Source organism: Chrysoperla carnea, chromosome 4 (genome assembly GCF_905475395.1).
Source record: "Chrysoperla carnea chromosome 4, inChrCarn1.1, whole genome shotgun sequence".
Lineage (NCBI taxonomy): Eukaryota > Metazoa > Arthropoda > Insecta > Neuroptera > Chrysopidae > Chrysoperla > Chrysoperla carnea.
The window spans coordinates 66,175,476-66,200,360 of record NC_058340.1 but is presented as its reverse complement, the minus strand read 5'-3'; the positions used below and the strand labels follow the sequence as shown (position 1 = coordinate 66,200,360).

General features: G+C 29.4%; 1 protein-coding gene across 1 annotated transcript in view; it reads right to left on the bottom strand.

The window, feature by feature from the left end:
• LOC123298870 overlaps nt 1-13,013 on the bottom strand; it is a 28,860-nt gene extending 15,847 nt beyond the window's left edge. The window contains exons 1-2 of the mRNA XM_044880966.1: nt 13,010-13,013; nt 11,466-11,801 (exon numbers count right to left, since the gene is read on the bottom strand). Coding sequence (XP_044736901.1) covers nt 11,466-11,801; nt 13,010-13,013 — 340 coding nt within the window. The remainder of the gene's footprint in view (nt 1-11,465; nt 11,802-13,009) is intronic.
• Between the last annotated feature and the right edge of the window lie 11,872 nt (nt 13,014-24,885).

Sequence of the window (24,885 nt, the reverse complement as noted above, 5' to 3'; positions counted from 1 at the left end):
AATGGTTTTCCATTAAGAGTGCTATAACTTTTCATTAAGTTCTAAGAGATTATAATTTTTGTGATAGTTGTGTGATATACCTACGATTGTCAGCCAAATGCCAATGGCAGCTTTGCTTTTTAATTTATCAAAATAAGTATTAAGTTGGGACTGCTTACCGTCTACTATTTTCATCGTTTGGTAATTTTGTACACCCGTCTGTCATGAAAACTAAGAGTTACACTTAAATGGTATCATATATCACCACAGAGATAATACCATGAAGCTCAAAAATAGTCAGCTCAAAAAAAGGTTGATCGCAGTAGAAAGAGAGAGACAGATAAAGTAGGAACGTATAGATGTAGAGAGACAGATAAAGATGACGCGTGTATCTACCTTCGTTTCTCTTATACGTCCACAATTTCTGTCTTAATTTACCTCCTACGTCTATACCTGCAGTGCTGGACAGACTTTGACTTTATTGTGATCAGAGTGACTTTTAGCAAAAGAGGTATGTTCCGAAGTGAGATGGATGGTGTATTGTATGTATGCAAAGCTGAGTTAATCTAAAGAGTAATCATTGCTCATCAGTGGTCAAAACAGCTCTATGGTATTATCTCTATGTATATCATTGCCATAAAATGCTATACTCATAAAAAAAAGTTTTATGACATCTCATACACAAGTAGTTCAATTTTTGGTTTTAAATTTCTCGTTCTCATTCTTAATTGAAAACCTTTTACATAACAGAAATACCTTCCTATTGAATACCACAAAGTTATAGTTTCAAAATCTGTTCAATTCTATACAGCTACGTATGTCGTATAGACAATGCAGACAGTAACTATAATATAGAGAGAGTACTTATCTATCTGCTCGAACAAAACTCTCCTGATGCTTCTAATCTTTTGAAAATGATAATAATAACCTTCTAATACATAATGTCATATATTGGTATCCTATCTATGCTATTAAAATTTATTTTATTTTATTGGTATTTGTACCGTGTGCCACCGAAACAAGTTGATTCAAAATTCTTAACAAAATTTAAATAAAAACAAGTGAAAACAAACAATTGACTGAGTTAATTATTGAAATACCATGTATAGACAGTGTTGATGAAGCAATCGTTTGTTTTTTGACGTCACGTAATAAAAAAAGATATCCACTTTTAAATAACTACACACACACACTGATATTCCCATATTAATGTATACTATAAAATTTACACCTAATAAGCGCCCTCGTGGGTAAACCGTGATGTTTACAAAAAAATGTTTCAAACAAAAGTTGTTTATTTTTTTATAAAGAATATTTTTTACTTTTTTTAAACTTTTGCTCTATCTCTAACGGTTTACAAGATGAGTCCTACGGACCCAAGACCCAATTGACCCATATTGCTCATTTACGAACTTGACCTCAGTTATAGGTCCTGAGTACGCTATAAAAATTTCATCTTGATATCTCTTTTCGTTTTTGAGTTATCGTGTCCACAGACGGACGGACGGACGGACAACCGGAAATGGACTAATTAGATAATTCTATGAACACCTATACCAAAATTTTTTTCGTTGCATGAATATTTTTAGGCGTTACAAACTTTGGACTAAACTTAATATACTATGTATATTTCATATATACATGGTATAATAAAGGACAATAATTTATTATACTAAAAAGTAAAAAATAATTATTTCTATGATTTATTCACCCAATATAAAACTTTGTTCGGAGTACTTCAAGGTTTTAAAATTAGTCGTAGTAGTAGTTATAAGTTTGACCGCCATGTGTGTGTGTGTGTCTATCTGTGTGTTTGTCTGTCTGTGGTATCGTAGCGCCTAAAAGGATGAATCGATTTTGATTTTTTTTGGTTTTGTTTGAAAGGTAATTTAATGGAGAGTGCTCTTAGCTATGTTTCAAGGGAAATTAGTGTTCCGTATCCGAAAAAAATAAAAATTGGCGATGGTCTTGCAAATCGGCTCATCTTGGAAAAGGCTTTTGGTTTTGGAAAATATTTACTAGTATGCAAGATATGATCGTTTAAAATTCTTAGTTAAACAAAGAGAAAGGTACCCATCAGTCACGTCATCATACGTGAGTATCGTCATAAAGATTATATACAAAACTTTGTTTTGCTAAAAAGAGATGAGCATTGCTTAAACCTTCTTCGTTTTTTAATCAATTTAAATTTCACTTTCAAATTTTGTTCTAGTATCAAGTCTAGTTTTACATTCTTATGGTTAATATGGCCAATTTGTCATCAGGATTATCCCTTATTGCATAATATCAAGACTACTAGGATAATGATATTTTTTTGACACCCGATATGAATATAAAATATCGTAAAATACTTCAGACATTGGCTTTGTTGAATTATATTATTGTAATTTAAGATATTTATACAGCAAGTGTTGAGTAAACAAAAGTTAGAGAATGTTTTGAGTATTAATAGATAATATTACTCAGATGGTGAATTTTGTTATAACTTCACAGTATAAGAAGAAAAGTAAGAGTAAAATTTTTCGAAATCTGGAGATATTTTATAAATATCGGTTTTTTCGAAAATCAAGGCAGATAATGAAAAATTTTATTCTTATTTTTCGTCTACATTCATGAAGTTATAAGAAAATTCATCTTCAAAGTTGAAAATAAAGTACAAATAATTTCAATCACAAGTCTAAACTTGCCTTGGCGCTCGTACTACCTTAAATCAACAATTTTCTTCTTTCTCGACGCGACGATTATACATGGAATTTATACGTAACGTGACAGAATTTGCTTATATTAGTTAAAGAGAAATGCACGCGGGTGTGCTTATTAAAATTATATTTGTTGTATAGATAGTTTAAGAGTTAATGCTAGTAAAGGAATACATTGGCAAACATGTGCTAAGCCAGATTTTCGTCCAAGGGGGGGGGGAAGTAGGAAATATTGGCCCAGAGGGGAGCAAATTTTAATGTAGACACATACTTATCGAACAAAATCTATTGCAAGTCCACGTCAAAGGGGGGAGGGAAGCTTTTCGGATTTTCCACCTCCCCCTCCATCAGTACGCCCCTGGTAGCAAATAAAACAAATAGGTCAAGCAGTTTGAATTTGATATATTTTATATTGTTAAATGGATTGTGTTTAACAGGTCAACTAATATCAAAGACGATAACGTCTTTTGATTTTTGCGACCATCATTGTTAAATCAAAAGGAAATTGAAATGATTAAGTACTAACTTTTTATTTCAAAAAATAAAGTTGAATTATATGAAATTCTTGTTATTTACTCTTTTGATATTCTGCGCAGGGTCGTAAAACTCCATAGCATAAATATTTTTATTATAAAATCTAGATTTTTATATTTATTTCAAATGTTTTTGTGAACTAAAGATGGTTTTTTATTCGTTGTGTGCGTAGTCATGGTAGGGACAATAAAATCGATGCCATCGCTTCCAGTGAAAAACTTTTGCGTTAAAAGAGGCTGTTATGACTAATTTGCAGTTCTTTACATGTTAATGTTATAAAAAATGTCAAATTAAAATTATTGAAAAACACTAATTAATTAAACTTAATGCATTAAATATTGTGAAAATAAGAAATCAAATTGCACAAATATTATTTTTCAAATGTAAATTATCATACTTATTTATTTAAATTGGGATACAATAATATTAAATTTTCAATGTAAGTGATAAATGCAATCCATACAATTATATATGCATCCATACAATTCTATAATTAAAGTAGTGGTATCGTTACCATGGAACGCCTTAAAAAAAAAGTAACGAACGGTGCGAATAGACTGTTTTGACGTTCATGTGTCAATTTCCCAAGGATATACTTTTTGAAATTCGTAAGATCAATTTAACTTGAATTTTATAAAATTAAGATTTTTGCTTTGCGATGCCAACCATTAACTCCCAACCTAATAGTTTTAATTACTAAAATTCATGAAATATTTTAATGAAGCATACATATCTACATACATAAAATATCGCGCTATATTATTAATCAATGGGTAGATTATCCATGAACTTGTAAATAATTAATTTATAATTAATGTCATACTGTTTGTAATTAATGACTAAATAATGACATCATATGGATTCAATTATAATTATTGCAAAAGAAAAAAAAAAGTTTAATGTGAAAAAATAACAATTTTCTAATTCTTTAAAGAAAATGTTATTTTAATCGTTATTTAATATTATAATTAAAGAACGTTTTTAGAAATGCAAAAAAATTATAAAGAGTGTTTTTAAAATACATTCTTCTATAACCTATCACTGAAGTACCACCCATTACCCACCTTTTATCACTGAAGTACTACCCATAGTGATAAAGAAGTGTAACATTCCTTCCTGGCTCATGAGGAAAATTATCGGGCCTATACACTGGCACTGTCAAAGAAAAACTTGTTTGACGCAGAGATGTTCGGTGATTAGATCCATAACCAAAATAAAAAATGTGATATCAGTAGTTAAAAATGGAAAGCACCATGGTCATGTCTGGAATAATAGGCAAGCCGTACGGCCATTGAGCCACATGGGTGTGTTTTACAGCCTGCAGAAAACTCTTAGATTATTGTCTGACAAAATTTGCCCCCTCCCCGAAACGAAGGGTTGACAACCGTCAGATGGAGAGATGAGCTTGAAAAATATGAAGTATGCTAATGGACATGATTGGTAAAATACAGATACTAACGGGCTAAATTAACCAAGTTAATAAGGAAGTGTCCATAAACTACGTGACTCAAATCCAGCCTCTTTGGAACTCCACCTTCCCTCCATGTAGCCTTCCGTAGGTTCTAATATGACTTCCCACACTCGGAAGTTTTTATTTATTAATGAATTCTAGGAGACATTTTTTATTTTCCGAAACACTGGCATTGCGGTATTGTAACAATTATTTGCAAATTACTTTCATGGTGTCAAAAAATATATACTTAAAATAAGTGATCAACCTCGGAATCTAATGGAATAAGCTGAATTTTTGTACAAACCTTTATTTTGATAGTACAAATGTTGTCTCAAAAGTCACATATGGTTCAAGGTCAAAGGCCTCGAAAAGTTTTTTCTGGATATCTCGTTTCTTTTGTCTTCCATCGTATTAATATTTATTATAAAAGTTGTAGAGGATAAAATTTTCTGCAAATTTTGCCTGAAACTTTTTTTGTATGTTGAACTGTTTTTGAAATAGAGGGCGCAGAAGGTATTGCTCTCAAGGCGTCAAGAATGTGGCAGAAGAATCGAGATATTCACACAAAAACTTATTTTCGAGACCATTGACCCTGAATATCAAACGACGCGCACGTGTGACCAGAGCACGCGTGACAATATGTGACTTTTGAGACAGTATTTGTACTATCAAAATAAAGGGTTGTATAAAAATTCAGCTTATTCCGTTAGATTTTGAGATGAAATCATAAGATGATGGAGTAACAAGAATTGTTTCTATTTTTAAAAATTTAAAAAAAATTTTAGATATTTAATAAAATAGAAAACTTCTAAATTCGGCTCTGGAATCGATATAGGTAAATAATATACAAATTTAAATGTTATTGAACAGTATTTTGTACAATTATTTGTAGTAATTTTATATTCAGATCAAAAATTTTCGGTTATACATAATAATTTTATCTCTGTTAATGTTTGAAATCAATTTTGGAATGTTTTAAATAGAGAATTATATTATCATGTACATATAAAATTTGGATAATAAATCATCGATTTCAAACATATTATATGTTGTAATTTGTATACATGTTTGGGTATTGTGTAATTTACAAATTTTGTGAAAATTTACGAATTATGTTATATAAATATTAATTTTGTATGTAGAATGTCATTGGTAAAGTCCTGTTACCATGCTACAACCGGTTAAAATAGAACTACGATCTTCAATTTCGATAAAACTCAATATATAGGGTAATTAAAATCGAGTGCATTTGATGACCTGTCGAATAGATTAAGAGATACGCACTAAAATCGACCCAAATATTGCGATATCTCAGAAACTCTGTATCCAATCATTAAATTAACCTGATTTTTATACTTTTTGCATCAAAATTACCCCCATCCACCAAGTTTCATCAAATTCCAAAATAGAATTTTTTTTTGCGTTTTTCTCCATTTTTTCAAAGGGGTGATTTTTGATAAATACATCATTTAGCTTATACAAAAGTTCAAATGTTTTTTTTGAATTTGAAATCCATTCCCCAAATGAAAACAAAAATGTAATATATATCTTTTTTAACAGTTATTTTAATATATATAAAACATTGTTTATAATTAATTTTGTGGTGGTAATGTTTCAAAATTTCCATGTCAATAAAACAGTGTTGAATCGATACAATTATGGTTAATGTTGTTATTAAAAATAAAATTTATTGTTATTTTATTCAGTTGAATTGTTTAAATAAAATAATATAACTGTATATAATCATTTCATCGAATATTCCCAAACATCTGTTCGATGTCTTTTTGTAATCAGGAAATTTACTGATTCTATACAAATTTCGCCATTCGCAGATACTTTTGAAGATATTTCATAGATATACACTTGTAAGAGGGGCTTTTGTTCACAGCCGGAAGTTAAAAAAAAAGCAATTATGAAAAACAAACAAAATGCTTTCTAATTCAATGCCTTATTTAGAATATTTTTGAATTTATTTAGGCGATCCGATCAAGTCTCAATGTTTTCTTTTTAAATGTGTATTGATGATTTTTCAACGGTTTTCTGTCTCGTTAATGTATATAATTTGTTTGTTTTGTATTATTTTATAATCATTATTCTTGTCAATAATGGTTATTGATGATTTTAAGTAAATACTTATTATATAAAATAGTCCGAGAGTCCATGACCAGGAATGAAAAACAAATAAAAGTATCACGGTATGAAATGTATAGCGTTTACTATAATGCTGGTATTGTAAAGAGACAGACATTATAGTATCTATACGTTAGCATTAGTAATATTGAAGTATTGAATAGGGCTATTCATCAGAAGTATTGGGATATCGTCAACCCGTATGGGCCTGACTCCCATACTGCATTGACTCGTCGGTCATAACTATTGCTAATGTTACTATTCTCTCAATTATCATCAGTATGGCGTTCATACCGATAGTGACATAGTGATATCCACAAAAAATTTGGTAATTGTAATTATATTTCAAAATTTTATTTCAAGTTATTTTTTTTGTTGATGACATCAAGCTCCTTTACTATATCGATTGAACTTAAATATAAACCATGTACTTAATGTTTCTGTTGACATACAAAATTGATAACGATTTCTCTGATAAAATTATTATTATCTGAGTTGAAAGCACTTAAAAAAATGAATTTTAGCCTAAACAGTTTATTTAAAGTATTATTTTTGTTAATTTGGTATCGATTTTGTTTTGCTTTTTAAGAATCTAAACACAGAAAGTTCAAAAATAATACGGGAGTTCTCGATAACTTTTTTTGAAAGTTTATTTCGCGACTTTCATAATTTTCGATAAACAAACTAAACTTAATTGCATTTTTTCATGAAGCAACTTGCAAAATCATACTTCATAGTCTTCAACCCATTCAATGAGAATTTCTTGGGTCGTTATTGGATATATTTCATAGAAATGTTTTTAAAACTTTTCCGTTCCGAATAATTGTACCAGTATTTTTTTTGACAATATATTCGCATAAAGCTTAAATTTAGAGTTCGAGGATGGAATTACCCGTGATTAATATTTCTGTTTTTGTTTCTATTCTGTTTATTAACTTCAATTTATTAATCTGTCAGGTCATGAAATTTTAGAAAACAATATTCTGGAATTTTTATATTCAAGTTGCAAATGCTTTTCTTACACCCTGTACAAAAGAATACCAACACTCAATTTTTCATTAAAATAATATATTTTTACATAAAATACAGTAAATTTTCATCAAATTTTCTATACAAATTGTCACAGCATAATATATCTGTTATTTTTCATGAAAAAAAAAGGTTTAAATGTTTTTGACAAAAGCTAATAAAAGTAAAATGCTAAAAGACTTTTCAATTTTTTGTAACCATTAAAATACAATAAAAAAAAGAGTTTTTTGTTGTTAACTTCATTATGAAAAAATACCGTTTATTTTATTTTAAATGAACTCAAATCCGAAAGTATTTATGTAAAATAAATTATCCGTTTACTGTGCAATATTATGAAATAGTATCCTGTTTTTCCAATTTAGAAAAAATGGAACAGGTTTTGTTGTTATTATTCGATTTACAATGAAAATTGAAAAATCATAAAAAAATGTTTTAGTAAATGTTTTTGTTAGTAAAAAATTAATCGAAAATTTATGATTATTTACTGACTGACAACATTTACGTTCAAAAAAATTAAAATATTCGGGTCTTTTAATAATCATTAGAGCTAAAGCTTAAAATAAAAAAAGTTGTTTTTTCCCACAGAGTGTATTTTATTCTTAAAACTGTTTTGGATATTTCAAAAGAGAGAGATTATTTTCATATTTTTGAACTCATTTTGTAAAAGAACCTGATTGGTCCTCCTGACAAACAACGGTTTTACGAAAACTGACCGTTTAAACTCGACTAGAGGCTAGAAAAAAGCTTCATTAATTTTATAAAAAAAATTGTCTTACCTCTTTTTTTCAATAAATTATTACTTAAATTAATTTTTTTGTGGTACAAAAGAGGATATTTCATGAAATACTTCTATAAGTCAAACATAACGTATAATAATAGGCCGTGGTAAATAATACCTGTAAAAGCTTAATCAATAACTTTATAACTAAGTACATAGTATTGACAAAATGAAGTAAAATTTAAAGCTTTGCTTGTAATAAGTATTTCTTTTTTATTCTTTTAACTGACGAGAATCAATTTTGGTGTTTTAGAATAGAAACCGAGAAATTCGAAACTTTGAGCCCAATTCAGACGAAATGTCGTTACTAGAAATCGTTCGGGAGTTATTGTACGCCAAAAATTTAGCAATACATAGTAAGGCATTACGGACCTCACGTCCACAATTTTTGTCTGTCTTTTTAGCAATAGTTTATCCCATGTAAAGCGTTCTATTGTCATTTTTCTAACAGAATCTGTCACAACACAATAACAAAATATTTGTCGAAAAGTGGAGGTGCTCGGAATTAAAAGAGGAATTTATTTCGTACGAATTTCCGCCACGCTTTTTGATCTACTTAATTATCTTTTGATCTACAGTGAAACATCTGAAAGGCTATCCACAGACATGAAATATTCGTTCGTCGGATAATACAATTTCCATACCTATTTTTGTTTCGATTCTCGAGTTAAAAACAATATCTTTCTCTTAGAAAAAACTAATATCATCCTGTTTTTAAATTGAGCAGCAAGTCAAACTGTTTTGTGGTTTTATATACCTTTATCAAAAATTAGAATATGCTTTTTTTGTGTGTGTGTCATGAACTTTTGTGTCATTGTCACAAAAATAATTGACAAGAAAAGGGATAAAAAAAACACGGCACACTGCTAATTAAAGACATAATACATAATAAATTATACTAGCAACACTAAAATATTTAATTATTATCATAAATTATTTGATAATAGGGTAATTTGCATGGATGCTCTATGTATGTAGAGTAAAACATACAACATAGTTGACCTATGTGAATCCCTTAATGTCATAACATATTTAGAAAGTCTATACTCTATGTGTACCAACGTAGTATAATGAAGAGGGGAAAAAAGTGAACCAATGTGAAAAGAAAGAAGAATTACTCTTATTCCTTATTACTATTGCTCCTACCCCACTTTGGTGGAGTATCCTCCTGTGCAGTATCCCTGTGTGGCTGTCATCGAAGTGACAACTGTCGTAGTAACTTTGCGTATAGTTAGTACAATACGGTATTACACCCATTTTTAAAAAGTGTTTCAATTAGACTCTATAGTGCTAATAAACAACTAAAAGCGCATAACTTTTATTCAATCGATTAGACTTTTTATCAAAAACGCTGAATGCAGTGGACAGCATATTGCTTTGTGGTTATGACGTCAGTATACTATGTAAAAAATTGCACTGATATTGCCAATTATAATTTCAACTTTTTAGTTTATACAGCTGTATGACGTAATAACATGGCGACTACTTGTTAGTTTATGGCTAAATTTGTTAGTTTATGAACTAAAACTTACATTTTCCTACTGATTTTTGCCTAAGCTATCTCAATAATATTTTTTTTTAGATTATTTCTCGTATAGGTTTAAATACTCTATTATCTTCCAATAATAGGAAATAATCAATAATTGGAACTTTATACAAGCTACAATAGCTACCGAATTGCAAGAGTAATTACGAGAATGTGAAGCTGAAGCTCGTTTGAGTGCCTCGTTTTTTTTTTTTTGATTCGCGTACAAAAAGAGCTTAACTTTTAACGAAGTAGGTCAAAGCGAAGTATAAACGGATCCGGTTCGAAGCATATTAAAATTTTTTGATCGCGTGTGTATCACATATTCATGTTATTTTTCATCCTATTTCAAGTATAAACAAGGCCTTTATCATTTATTCCTTCTTTAATTATATAAGCGAACACAATGTATATCTATATATTATTATTATTATATATATATATATATATATATATATATATATATATATATATATCTATGCAGAGGCCTTTCTACGTGTACATAAGGGCATTATTTTCATTGTTTAAACATTTTGAATAATAAAATTGTTGTATATAGGAATGAAATGGGTTGAGAAAAGAGAATGAAAATCATATTATAAACTTTATATGTTTGCCTGATAACTTTGATATAAGCTGAAAAAAAAAAAATATGTAGAATTCTTTCCTTCTATTTTTGCTTCCAGTGGAAGGAAATAAATTAATTATTGCTGGGGTACTGTTTTCAATGTCGAAAAGTTTTCTTAAATTTTCTAATTAGGTATTACATCAAAATATTTTCGATTAAAATACTTGGTCTCTAGAGCGCCGTAAGTTAGGTTAGCTTAGGTTAGAGTGGCTGTCTTGGAGTGGGACACAATTACACCTGGGAGTCCGTTGTGATATCGAAAAGGGTTGGCCCATACCCGGTCACTAATCAATGAACCATTTGGAGCTGTTTAAGAACAGCAGAAGTGCTTTGACGTCGATGGACTTTAGGTTGGAGAGGTCGTCAAAGAGAGGCTCGCTCAAGTAAGTCCATCTTTTCATGGCAAGAGCTGGGTAGTGACAGAGAAGATGAGACATTGTCTCCTCCTCCTCACCACTGTGACAGTTCCTGCAGTAGTCGTGATACACTGCAGGCCCAGGCGTTCAGCATGTCTGCCGCCCAACCATTGTCCTGTAATAGCGTGCCGTAAAGAAAGAAGCATCCATACATTTAATAAACAAATAAAGACTGTTAAATATATTACCATCATTTGTATTGTGCAGTCGGGTAATAAGATAATTTCGAATAACGATTATTGGTTCAGCCTGTATAATAACAAAATTAAAATGCATATAACAACACATACATACCTGTACAATATCGTGGCTCATCAGACATATCACCACAATCATCAATACCATCACAATATCTATCTAATCGTACACAACGATTATTCCTACATGGGAATTCACTAATCCGACATGCGGGTGCTGTTGCCACAATATTCACATGTTCAAATAATGTCAATATTATGAATGACATTATTAATATTATTAATGAGATCATATTGTTATTAGTACTATATTGATTATTGTAACTACTATAACGTTCACGCTGATCACGCTCACTATTACGATTACGTGGAATTGTTGTCGTCCTATTGTTGCTTGGTGATTGTAACAATGATATTAACCACCACCACCATGCTGATGAAATATGGTAGTGTTTTTTTGTTAAATTTGAAAATGTTGTCATTTTTGTTTTTTGAATTGTTGTGCAGAAATTGTCGTTTTTATTGACATGAACGATGATGTTGAGTTAATTTCTTGAGCTTGAGACTATTAGTTGCAGATAAAAGATGACATTTTGGTAATGAAATTGATTCTGAAAAGAAAGAAAATGATGTTTTAGTGTCAATTTTATTTTAGCATGCATAAAAATTTCAGTTTTTCGATTGGTAGAGCTTAGAAGAATAAAAAAAAACTATTTTTGTATTAGATGTTATCCGCCAGGTTTGCTAAGAAATTTCAACAATAAAAACAAAAATTCCCGCGTTACAGCCTTCGATTCCCTTATCCCCACCCTCTTTTTGTCATAAATTTTTCTGTTATAATGCGATGACCTTAATTCATGTTGTATATATTCAAACATTTGAAGTATTTGTATAAATTGTTAAGTTTTGATACAATTATATGGTAATTTCAAATAAATCATATATTTATGTAACAAAATATTACCAAGTTGTGCAAACACATTTAAAGGTACAATTATATTTGATATACCTTACTTCAACCAAAAACTTTACATATTAATGAAACGATTTAAACTTTTAAACAGTTTATTTAACCCCCATCTACCTTACAATTTCATAGTATAGGGGAAGATTGTCTAGGTGAGATCTCCGTCTAGGTCGGTAGTGTAGACTTTTCTTGCTATTAAAAGTTTGGAAAGTCAAGTTTTGCGATTATTAGCATATAAATTTAGGAAAATGAAACAATCAGGGACGTTATAGTTTTTTTCTCGAAACGTGGCAATGCAAAAGCCATATCTCTACCGCTTGTTTTCGTAATAATACGTTGGGATATACAGAAAAATACTCTTTTCATCCATTCACTTTCAGTAATGCTTTCGGGTTTCCTAAATTCTTCGTCAAACGAAAACTATGGCATAAAGTAAAAAGTACGACCGCCCTTGATAACTTTTCCATAGAAATTAAAGATCATTTTTATTATATGTTTTCTAAAAAAAAAGGAACGGTTATAATGTTTTATCTCAGATTTCTCACTTATATACTTTATTGCATGGAATTAAATTTTTAGTAACATTTATTTTATGGATCATGCTACAGATATAATTAATGGTCATGTTTGTTAAGAAGCATTAATAAATTATTTCATACGTAGGTAGTACGTACCCATAATAGAAAAAATGAAAATCTTTAAGAAACACGCAATTTTCGTTATTTTAATTTGTACATAATTATATGTGATATAAATAAATTGTACATTTTTTTTTCGAGGTTAGATTAGTAAATTGTTTCGAGATTAGATTAGTAATGTGTGGATGTAATAGGGCTTTTGGATTTTCACTTTGGATCCCAATCGAACTTTTTAACTTTATGACGTCATCAGAATCCAAAAAATTTAATTTTGCTCTATTACATCCAAATTTTATCCAATTTTGATAAATCAAGTATGTAATCCTACTAAATATGGGTCATACTTTTCAAAAATGTGATCAAAATTAACCTAGCTCTAATTGGATTAAGAATGTGGAGTCCTGGTCTCGGAATTAAGAACATAAGTGATAGTTAAAGAAAAGTTGAGATCACAGCTGAAAAGAATGATACAAAATTAGTGGGTTTCAAAAAAAATTCCAATAAGATCGGATCAAATTTGCCTGTGTTAAAAATCGTATTTAGAATTCAAAAAATTTAATTTTGCTCCCTCAACCAAATTATGATATTTGTAATATTGTAAACTAATAAGCGTCTTTTACACGATTCATTACTAACTTTTTGTTGTACGTATAAAACATTCTTAATGTTTTGCGCCTCTATTTCTGTTGCGCCGGTGGCGGGTGCCTCCTTTGCCACTCCCTAGTATCGGACCTGCAGTCTCACTTAAATACCTACATTCTAATGCTGTTTTGGCGATGCTTCATTTTCTTTAAAATTAACTTTCCATACAATCCCAATAATCGAACACCCGTGGTTTTTGGTGATTCTACTTCATCAACTTGTTTTATTTAAAAACCTTAATAATTATATACCATTCAAACTTCATAAGCACAGTATTTAAGCAATTAGTTTTATTAGTTGTTATCTTCTTTTGTTTCTTAAAGAATTACGTTATGTGTGAGCAATTTTTGCACCAATTTTAAAATATGATAATCACAGTTAAGAAACAAAACAAAAAATAAAAAATTCTTCAACTTATAAGTTATATGCTACTTAATATAAAAAATTAATATCTATGCTAATTTTCTCTTTTCATTTTATGCAAAATTATTACTTTTTTTCGTGTTTAGTTTTTTTTTTCTTCTAGTATGTACACAGCGAGTAAAAAATATCAACACAAAAAAAAAAAACATTCCAGCACGCATTATAATGATTAATAACTCCACTATTTGAAAACATTCTTATAATGTTTAAGATAAATGTTATTTAATGTTGCTTTAAGAGACGGAAAGAAAATAAGAAGAGTATTTTTTTTTATTATGTAATTAAGGCTGCTACTTAGGTTGTTTATACCATGTATATATGAAATGTATATCAAGGTACACTAAGTTTAGTCCCAATTTTGTAACGCCTAAGAATAGTGACTCTACGAACAAAATTTTGGTATAGGTGTTCATAAAATCACCTAAAGAGTGAAGTCGAGTATGAGCAAGGTCAACTGGGTTTTGATTTTTCGGGAAAAAAGTTTTGTTTCCGATTTCGATAAAACTCTGTAGATAAGGTAATTTTGACCCAAAAAATACAAAAATCGGGTTTATGTATCGATTGAATGCATAGTTTCTGAGAAAATCGCTCTTCGTGTCCAATTTTGGATTATATTTCAAAAGCCAAGGGTCTTTACATGGTATTTCAATAAATAACTCAGTCAATTGTTTGTTTCACTTGTTTTTATATTGTTTATGAAAATATATAAAGGTGATGATTAATTAAAAATTTTTTTCAATGTTTTTCTTCGATTTATTGATTAAATCTTACTGAATACAGTATTAATAAAACGTAAAACTAAAATGCGAAAAGACTATTTGAAAACTACTATTTTACAAATTCCGATCTGAACAAGAAAAGAAAAAAATTCTGTTATCTATTCGCAGAGTATGATGAATAACTTCCTGTTACTGTCTTGAGCATGTGATGTTCTAACGCAACAATTGAAAAATCGGAATCGTTATCACCTGTCATTCATAAGAAATTGGGCATCAATCTAAACGTGGTATTAATACATTGTCCTAACTATGAAATGTAGAGACATGTTGGAAATTTTCCATTTGGTCGGTTATAAAAACGTCTCTCAACTGGGAAGTTTAATATTATTTTTAATGTTTCTTATGTTTTTCTAGAATAAGTTCTTCTAATTTATCGAGCTTGCTTTTTGCGTTAATTGGAACTTTCTTTGCGCTATCCTTCGCCATAATATTCTATATACTAATTTTCATAAAAATGTTCTGTTCAATTTTAAAAAAGTAAATAGAAATGAAATTAATTACATCCATAATAAAAAAAAAACCTTTTTCTCAGATCTAATTTCTTCCGTAAATGGTGAAAATTTCTTAGAAGTATACTTTTGAGTTTAATTTTTCCTTTTTTGTTACGCTAAAATAAGTAAAAGAGTGTAATTTCATAAAATATAATAATAAATTGCAACATTTTTATGTTTTATCATTGCATTTATCTCTTTTTAACTAGTTCTCATATTTTATTTTATCTATTAATCTAAAAACACACGTTAAGAAATAGGATAACAAACCATGGTGGATATGATCCTGAAAGTAAGAGTGGATACAGAATAGTTTTTTGAGGGAATATATTTCTCCAAGATATTGTCTCCAATGCTCCGAGATATACCGTCTTTGGGTACGATTTTGGACGATATCTCAAAAACTACACATTCGATCGATAAATGAACACGACTTTTTGTTTTTTGGATTAAAGTTACATAAGAAAATTGTTCATATTTAAATCGGAAACCTAATTCGTATTCAAGTCTTCCACATATCTTGAAATTTTTTAATAAAGAAATAAAAAAAAATCATGAAACAAACTTTTATTGTGGAATTTGATGAAACTTGTTTAGTCGAGATCCAAGAGAAACTTTTCTGTCAGAGAAAAACTCTTCTTGTAACTGCCAGAATGATTCGATTTTTGTATTCTTGGGCTAAAATTTCTCTAGAAAAGGATTTTTTTCCAAAACGAGTACAAAAACATTTGCATGTTTTTTAAATTTTCTTTAAGACACCTTTTTTGAAAAAGTCGAAACGGCTTTACAAAATTTTGTTTCGAAATTTGATGAGGTTTATTTGAATTATGTAGGGTATGAATGGGTTTGGTGACAAACTCATATGCTGGCTTACATACACTAAACCACATTTTAAAAATGGACTTGTAGATATTTTTTATTTAGATTTTCGGGATGAAAACAACCGTTTTTCTATCAGAAAGATAAAAAAGTATACGAAATAGAAAAAAAATGTTTTTTTCGTAAAAAAATGAAGAAAAAAAATGAAGTTATCCTGGGAGCAATGGCTTTGATATAATACATTATTTTATATATACGTATGTGTTAACTACTGTTGTATTGACTCACCCACTGTACATGCTAGTGATGAGGCGAATGTCCTATTTTAATCATTTGCAAGGCGGATGCGAATGCGAAAGTAATCTTTGAAATGAAACGCTCGCAAATTGTATAAACTTAATTCATGAATTTCTTTATTAGCGTAAAAGAGTCCGTTGTAAAAGACCATTGAAAGTAAATTTTATTTTGTTTTGATTGGAGGTTACTTTGCTATAATTTAATTTGCACAACGGTCATAAAAAATATACAGTGTGTCGCATTTAAGAGGAAGACGCCCTCATATTTTCGTTATTTATAAGAATATCGATTTGAAATTTTTCACAGTCATACAGGTGATGGGTCACATTTTTTAGGATACTCAACCGAAATCAGAACTTTAAACTGAGCCTACTACAAATTGACAAATAGGGCTGAATATTAACAAATAGGGCTGGATGCTCAGAGATATCAAAAAAGAAACTATTTGAAATAGAATAGAAAAGTTGCTTAGAAATTTTGTTTATACCCATATGCCGATTTTAAATGCGACACACTGTATATTCATTTTTTCTTATCAAAAACATTCGCATCTTTTTTTACGAATGCGAATATTCGTCACGTCACTAGACTACATACACTGACTGTATGTAGTTATAGTTAGTTCTGTGTGAAGCCAATTTACTGTGCAAAGGATTATTGCATACAAAAAAATATATGTATAATGGGAAATGTGGCGTAAGACTTAATATGAATTACTTTACTACCTAATACAATGTAATACAGGATGAGTTTAATATACGTACAACGATAAGTTTTATGAACTAATAAATATATAGAACATATTTCGAAGAAAATGGTGGAAATTTCTTTTTATTAATATCAATAATTCACGTTTTGGGAGAAGTTTTCTCAAAGTAATTCGTTTGAAATTCGTTTTTTAAACCATGTTGTTTTTTAGTATGCCGAAAACATTACATTGAAACAAATTAAATTTGAGGGTACTTTACTTCCAATTTAAAGAAATTCATTAAATTAAACATATGAAAATTTAATTGATTGTAAAATAGGCCGAAATTTTAAGGGAGGAGTCACTTGCGATTGGTCAGGGTTGAAGGAGTCACCGTGGAGTGGGTGTTAGTGGAAGAAAGAAAATGCCTTTCATCTAAAACGGTCATAATATAATTCCTAGACTTTTGCCTTTTTTTTTTTAAATTACAAAAAAAATTTGTTTTGTCACTCGTAATTTTTTTCTTTATTTAGTTTTAAAAATTTTAGTAAAACAGTCAAAGATTGTAGAGAAGCTTGAAATTATAATTTCATATATAGAATATTTCATAAAAACTTAAGTGCATAAAATAACAAATGGTAAAATCATAGTGATCCAAGTATCCTTTTTCATGTGGACACGAAAAACCCGTAATTTTTCATAATTCTTTTTAGTAAACATTAATTTCATTAAAACTAAAAAACACATTTTCTTTATTTACTCATAAATATAAAAATGTTACTTGGATCATAATGGTTTTACCGTACCCAAATATACACAACATAAAACTAAAAAACACATTTTCTTTATTTACTCATAAATATAAAAATGTTACTTGGACCATTATGGTTCTACCGTCCTCAAATATATACAACATAAAAAAATAAAATAAAATAAATTTTATAAAAACAATAATATAATATGAATAAGTAGGATAGCTTTACAACAAATATATGTTCATGTAAGTAAAACCTTGCACATCGCACACACACATAACCATCCATTAGTTTACTTTCTGCTTTATGTTTTTTTTGTTTTGTTTTCTTTATACAGAAAGCTTACCCTCCTACACAAATGTGTCATGGCTTATATTCAACGGAGTCGTTTTGTATGTCACTATGTGTTTTATGTTACAGCACATGAAATCGTATGAATTGTGTGTATATATGTATATGTCTGTAGATGTTTAGTAGGTAAACTTAACAGATATGCCAGCTCAATGGTAGTAGAAAATATATATTAAGACAGATATACAATTAAAGTCAAAACCTGTTATAACGACAAACCAGTTAGAACGACTGAAAACAAAAGGAAATTGAAAGGTCCCCACTGAATTCCTATATAATAACAAATATGAATATATCATTCATATAATAAACATATGAATGAATGTAAGATAATAATATCGATTATAACGACATCTACAGCGACCAATTTTCATATTATAGACATACTTTTTAAGTCAAATAAAACTACATCGTAAAACTTTTTTTAAACCTATTAACTTTATTTTGGATCTTATTAACTCATTTGTTGGTTATACTGACCAATCGTCCATGGTTTTAGTCAGCAATAACGACAGACATGTGAAGTACATTCTTTCACTTTGATATAAAAATGTACCTATCGCTTATTATGACTATGTGTTTATAACGGCCATAATTTTTGGTGTCTTTAATGTCATCATAATCGATTTAGAGAGTGTAAACACACATTGAAAGCTTACTAATGTCTCTAAAACTCAAACGCCGGAGAAATTTTTAATTTTATTATACTTCTTTAAACTTAGTGATTAAAAGTAAAATGTTTATGCCCTGTATTTCTAACACTTTGAAATATTGAGGATACGAACAATATTTTGGTAAAGTTGTTCTTAAAATCTTCTAATTAGTCCATTTCCGTCTGTCCTTCATCAAGATAGCTCAATAACGAAAATTATTGATATCAAGCTATTTAAATTAAGAGATATCAAGCGGAATTAAGACAAAATTCTGGTGTACATTTTCTCCAAAACTATAAAAGATGGGGAGTTGAAATTTGCAGGTAGCTTCAACTAGTGATCTTGTGGAAGATTCTCGGGAAAAAATTCTAGAAAATACTTTCGAAAACTCTTTTAAATTTTCGAAGCCAAAGCAAATAGCGACCGAAAGTCCCTCATAATTGTCTTGGATTTTAATACTTTCTAATTTATTAAAAATAATGCACCCATGGAAATTCAACAGCCTGGAAATTAGTTTGAGTTAAGTTTTCAAGGCTAAAAGCACCAACGTAATCGTTGGTGCTTCCACGAATACAATTTCCACGACGACCCGATTTTACATATACATATTTCGAAAGTCTCGGCTAGAAAACTAATACCTCTGTAGGCATTCATAAAGTATGCAAATGTCAATGGCCGATGAAGCACAAAACAAATATGTTTGTAAAACGAAAGAAATTTTGAGATAACCAACATCTATTTTCCAAAATTTACTATTAGTAAACAATTAATATACATAATAATGTGTTAACATAAGACATTCAAGAAACAAAGAACTTTTCATCTTTAATTTATGATAGCGATTTTCAATATAGAACGAAAACTCATTTATGTATGTCAAATTTCCTCAATTTTGAAAAACCACAAGACCAACCCTATTCTCTGCAATATTAACTTTGACAACAAACTTATTGAATCATAATAATCTAAAATGTCGTGTGCAATGTTTGTTACTTGAAGTAAACTCAAGTGATTTAATTCTATAAATAAAGTTACCTTGATTTCGTGCACACCTTTTTCATGTCTCCCAATTCTTTTGATACTAATAATAATAAAAGTAATTTTTATTTAAAAAAGAAAAAACATTAAAAAGTCTGTAAAATAAATTCAAGTAGACAGGAATATCTGCAGTGATAATCTTCTGTTTTACCGGTCAATGTTCTCAAATTATCCATATAATAAAAGTTTTTTTAGAATTATTTTTTGAAAAGTTTTTTTGGAATTTTATAATATCCGCAATATTGTGTGCATTTGATATTAAAGCTCTAGAATGATTTACGATAATCATGTTTAAAACTATGCACATAATTCATTGATAATTCTATTTATAGAGAAGTAATAAAGTTGTGCTTGTTTTATTATCCATAAATTTTTTAAATCATCATCACCTTTGCATTTTGTTACTTTATTTGTTCACATCTACAGTGAAATGGTTTTCATGAAGTTTGCAATGTGTGAAATCGAGATTCTTTCAAATGTGTTAAAATATAAAAACTCAAAAATTATGTTTAAGTTGAAGATTTCCATAAAATTTAAAAAAAAAAATGTTTCTGACATGTTAGCAATACTACTCTAGGGTACAATTTCGATCTGATAGCTCGTATGTTGATGGTAGATCAGAACAACTAATTTTTTCACTGAAGTGAGGGCAAATTTTTGGGGGTTCAAGCTACTAGAAAAACTAGATTTAATAACGCAGCCTTTTTGGCATTAACTTAGTCCCATTTCGCAGAATTCCCTTTTTTTAAACAAAAACCTTAAAAACAAAAATATATTATATACATTTATAGTCCAATAAAACGAAGATTTAAGCTACCACCAAAACGTAGGCCTGCAATTTTAAATATCAGTTCGTTTTGACATAAATAAGAAATATACATAGTTAAAAAATATTTTATTCTATTAAGGGGGTAGAAAAACATTAAAATCTATCCCCAAAATCCCTTTTTTGAAAATATATAGAAAATATGCGAAGAGATATGGAAAAAAAGTTTTAAATAGAAAATGTAGATATCAAAATTTTCCATAAAAACCATTTCTAATCATTTTTGACGTATTGCAATATAAACCGAGATATTTGAAATAACCAAATCTAATATATAGCCCAGCCGCATAAAATATCAAAAAATTTCCCCCCGGAGAATCGTAGAACCCCTAAATTTACGTTTATTAAATTCTATAGATGCTAGAAAGACGGTATTTTTTATGCGGCTAACTATAACTTAGAACTATAAATTAGATTTGTTTATTGCAAATATCTCGCTTTCTATTGCAAATAATAATTAAAAAGGTTTTTGGTTAATAGTTGATTGTACAGCTTTAGCTATTATTACATAGGCAATATTTTTTCGATTGAAAAAAGTTTTAGTTTCCTGGGTTACGGTTTTATATTCATAGCATATTGCTGACAATGATAATGCTGATGACGGTGATGATTTTCGCAAAAATATTTTAAAAGGTTTATCGATCCGGTCATATTATAATATTTCTACATGTGAGAAACGAGATAAAACAATTATGTCTTTTTATCATTTGGAAATATATTTTGATTTATAAACCAATTTTTATTTTAAAAACATTGCCATAATAACAAGATTTTCTTACTATTCATTTCTAAAATTTTCCTCATAAATCATGTTATTTCCGTTTTTCAAGTATCCTAACCTTAACCTAAATTCAAAGAAAAACTCTTGAATGAAAATATTTTTACCCTACTCTCATTTTATAATAACATAATAAATTCAATGGTTTGTTTTCTACATATGAATTTATATCAACCTGGAGCCAGCTCGAAAAAAGTGAAATGATTTTATCCTTCTGTCAATTTATAATCAATGTGAACGAGATTTATTTGATATTTTATCGAAACTTATCAAAAACTGTAATAAAATACTCTTTTAAGTCCCAAGGGAAACTGCTTTAAGAGGGTGATAATCGAGACTTAGTTTTGGTAGTTTTTTCTATGTTTTTCGAAAGCTGTTTTTACAATATTTGTCATAGAAATTAATTCGGGTATGTGAGTTTGAAATCTATATTTTAACCACAAGCCCTAAGTTCTCCTCAGTCAAGGTTATTCAAGAAAGCAGCAGGTTGTAAAAAGTTACTTTTGTCTTGTTGGCTCTTGATCTAATGTTATAGTACAGATACTACCTATTATATAAAACAAAATTAACCCTTACCAATATATTTTATTAAAATATAGGGGTTGAAAATGTGCTGTATTATGTTGTTGTTGGTGTTGAGTAAGGCAAAATATATTATTATAATGACATATACATACATACCTACGTACATACCAACATACATGTACATATGTGGTTTAATAACACTGATTATATGAGATTTTAATTGGATAAAAATTACATACATACAAAGTTTACATATTGTATAGTAATCAGTCGGTTAATGGGCGAAAATTTAGCAAATTCTTTCATTGTTCCTGCTAGAAGATAAGGAGAAACTGAATAGTCACATAGATCGTTACAATTTGATTTATATTTTTAAATGTATGGTTTGAAGGACCAAAAAAATGTTAAAAGAACAGAGAATAATGAACAGCAGACGATATGAAAAGCTGTTTGCACGATATATCCCCAAAACTTTTTGTAGAACGTCCAAATACAGGCAATATAAGTGATATCTGTCGAAATTTTGTAAACCACTTATAAAAACGTTAAACAAACGCGATTTTCCGTTTTTTACCTTATAATATACTTTCCATTAGATTACCATTCAAAAGAAACAAAAAAAAAAATTAAAATCGGTTCTTCCGGTTAGGCACTACGATGCCACAGACAGACAGACAGACAGCGAGACAGGCAGACACTCACACATAACGGAAGAACTTATAACGCCTCTTTTTTTAAGTTCGGGGTTTAAAAATATTCAAATCTAATTAATAATAAACATCCTATTTATATTATATTGTTTTAATGTAAAAATATTCAAATGAAAATGATAAATAAAAAAGGTTTATTAATTAATTTGTTTATTTATTTATTTATTTACCACCGATCATAGGAGCTTTCAATAATCAAAGTTATTGTGCTTGGTAATATTATTATTTCGAAAATAATTTTATTCCCTAAAATTCTCTCTATAACACCTGGTATATCAAAATAGAATAGCGTGTGTAAACTCGAAGCGTGTTACACTTTGGATCGATAAACAGATAATAATTATGTTATTAAAATTACGTACTGGAAACCATATAATATAAATACATACAAATAGAAGATGATTCGTTATTTCTTTAACAAAATAAAGCTTTATGAGCAGATTTTACAATACATAAATTTAATCATACTGTATATAATAAAGATGACGTTAGTTTATTATATTTGCATATAAAAAGTATTTCTTTATACCTATATACGAGTATTATGGTACGATGTTATTTCATTGTAAACCCGATGTACAGTATTAATTATATTGAACAAATTTTGGGAATAAACAGAAGAAAATGGTCCTGGCGACTTTGATATGGAAGTGGTCACTTTTAATTAAATACTTAAACAAACGATCAGGAAGACACCATGTTTTGAGTAAATGTGTTGTCTAAAATTTAACTTACATTTCAGTGTGATAAACGAAAACTTCGAAGAAAGGTTATATTTAATATGTGAGACTCGAGACGCGAGTTGCAATTGTAGATATCGAGGGTCTCAGACCTTTACAGGGGTACGCAGAATGAACAAGGAAAATATAATAGCCTTCGGAACAGCGTCGTTGATATGAGTACAAGAAACTATTCCGAAGAAAACATTTGACGCGAAGTAAAGGCTTTAGAAAAGGTGGAATAGAGATAATTCAGCAAAGCATTTTCAACGGGTAATTTTTTCTCGTAATATATACGTGAAGGTATGTATATAATCCATATACATATGTCATGCGGTGATGTATTCTAGGATACCAAGTAGTAAATACGAACGAGGTTATAAAATCCGTGTTATAGTCTTCTGCTCTCTATCTCTATAGGTATCTACTTTATGTAGTAGAATACACATCATCATCCTTAACTTAACCTACCTCTATCTGGTAGGCATACTAAACTACATACACACTGGTACTGGGTACAAACTCCCTAACATTATCATCAACAGCGATTTTCATTCTACATACATACATATACAAAGTAGGTATATCATATCACTAGACATTACTACATGTACTTGGATAAAGCTGCTACCACACTTTAATACTATTATACTAGAGAGAGCCACCAGTATGAACCTAGTATGTAGTTAAATATTTTTTGATGGAAGTAAATCGGAGCAAAATGCTTTAAATCACTTTCAAACGCCTTTATTCTAATTAAAGAGGTAAACTTTTCTTCTCTTTAAAGATTCTTCGGGACTTTCAGCTTTTGAGATTCCTTTTTAGAACAATCTATGTTTCACAGAATATTGACTGATTGAAGGAGTTGTCGGAATACTTGGATGGATGATAAGTGATTTTCTCTTTGGCGAGGAAAATTCCTGTAATGGGGGAATTAAACTTGTATGAATATGAATTATAAACAAAATGTGGTTGGGCGGCAGGCACGCTTCGGTCTGGCAGTGTATCCCGTCTACTGCAGAAGCTGTCACAGTGGTGAGAAGGAGGAGACAATGTCTCATCTTCTCTGTCACTGCCCAACTCTTGCCATGTGCAGATGGACTTACTTGAGCCAGCCTCTCTTTGACGACTTCTCCGACCTAAAGTTCGCCGACGTCAAAGCACTCTTTATATTTAGGAATGCTATATTAACTTGCTTTTAAAAAAATTTAAAAAGCAGAAAAGAATCTCCAAGCCGCGGAGGAGAATGGAAGCGAGTCGGAATTCTGAGAAGAACAGGATTATTGGGAAAACTACTAATGACGCCAAGTAGTTAATATAGCATTCATAAATTTTAAAGAAATAGCAGTAGTTTATAGGATGAATAAATCATTAAAAGAGTGAGACATTTTTTATCAGATAGTTCATTTCATATACAC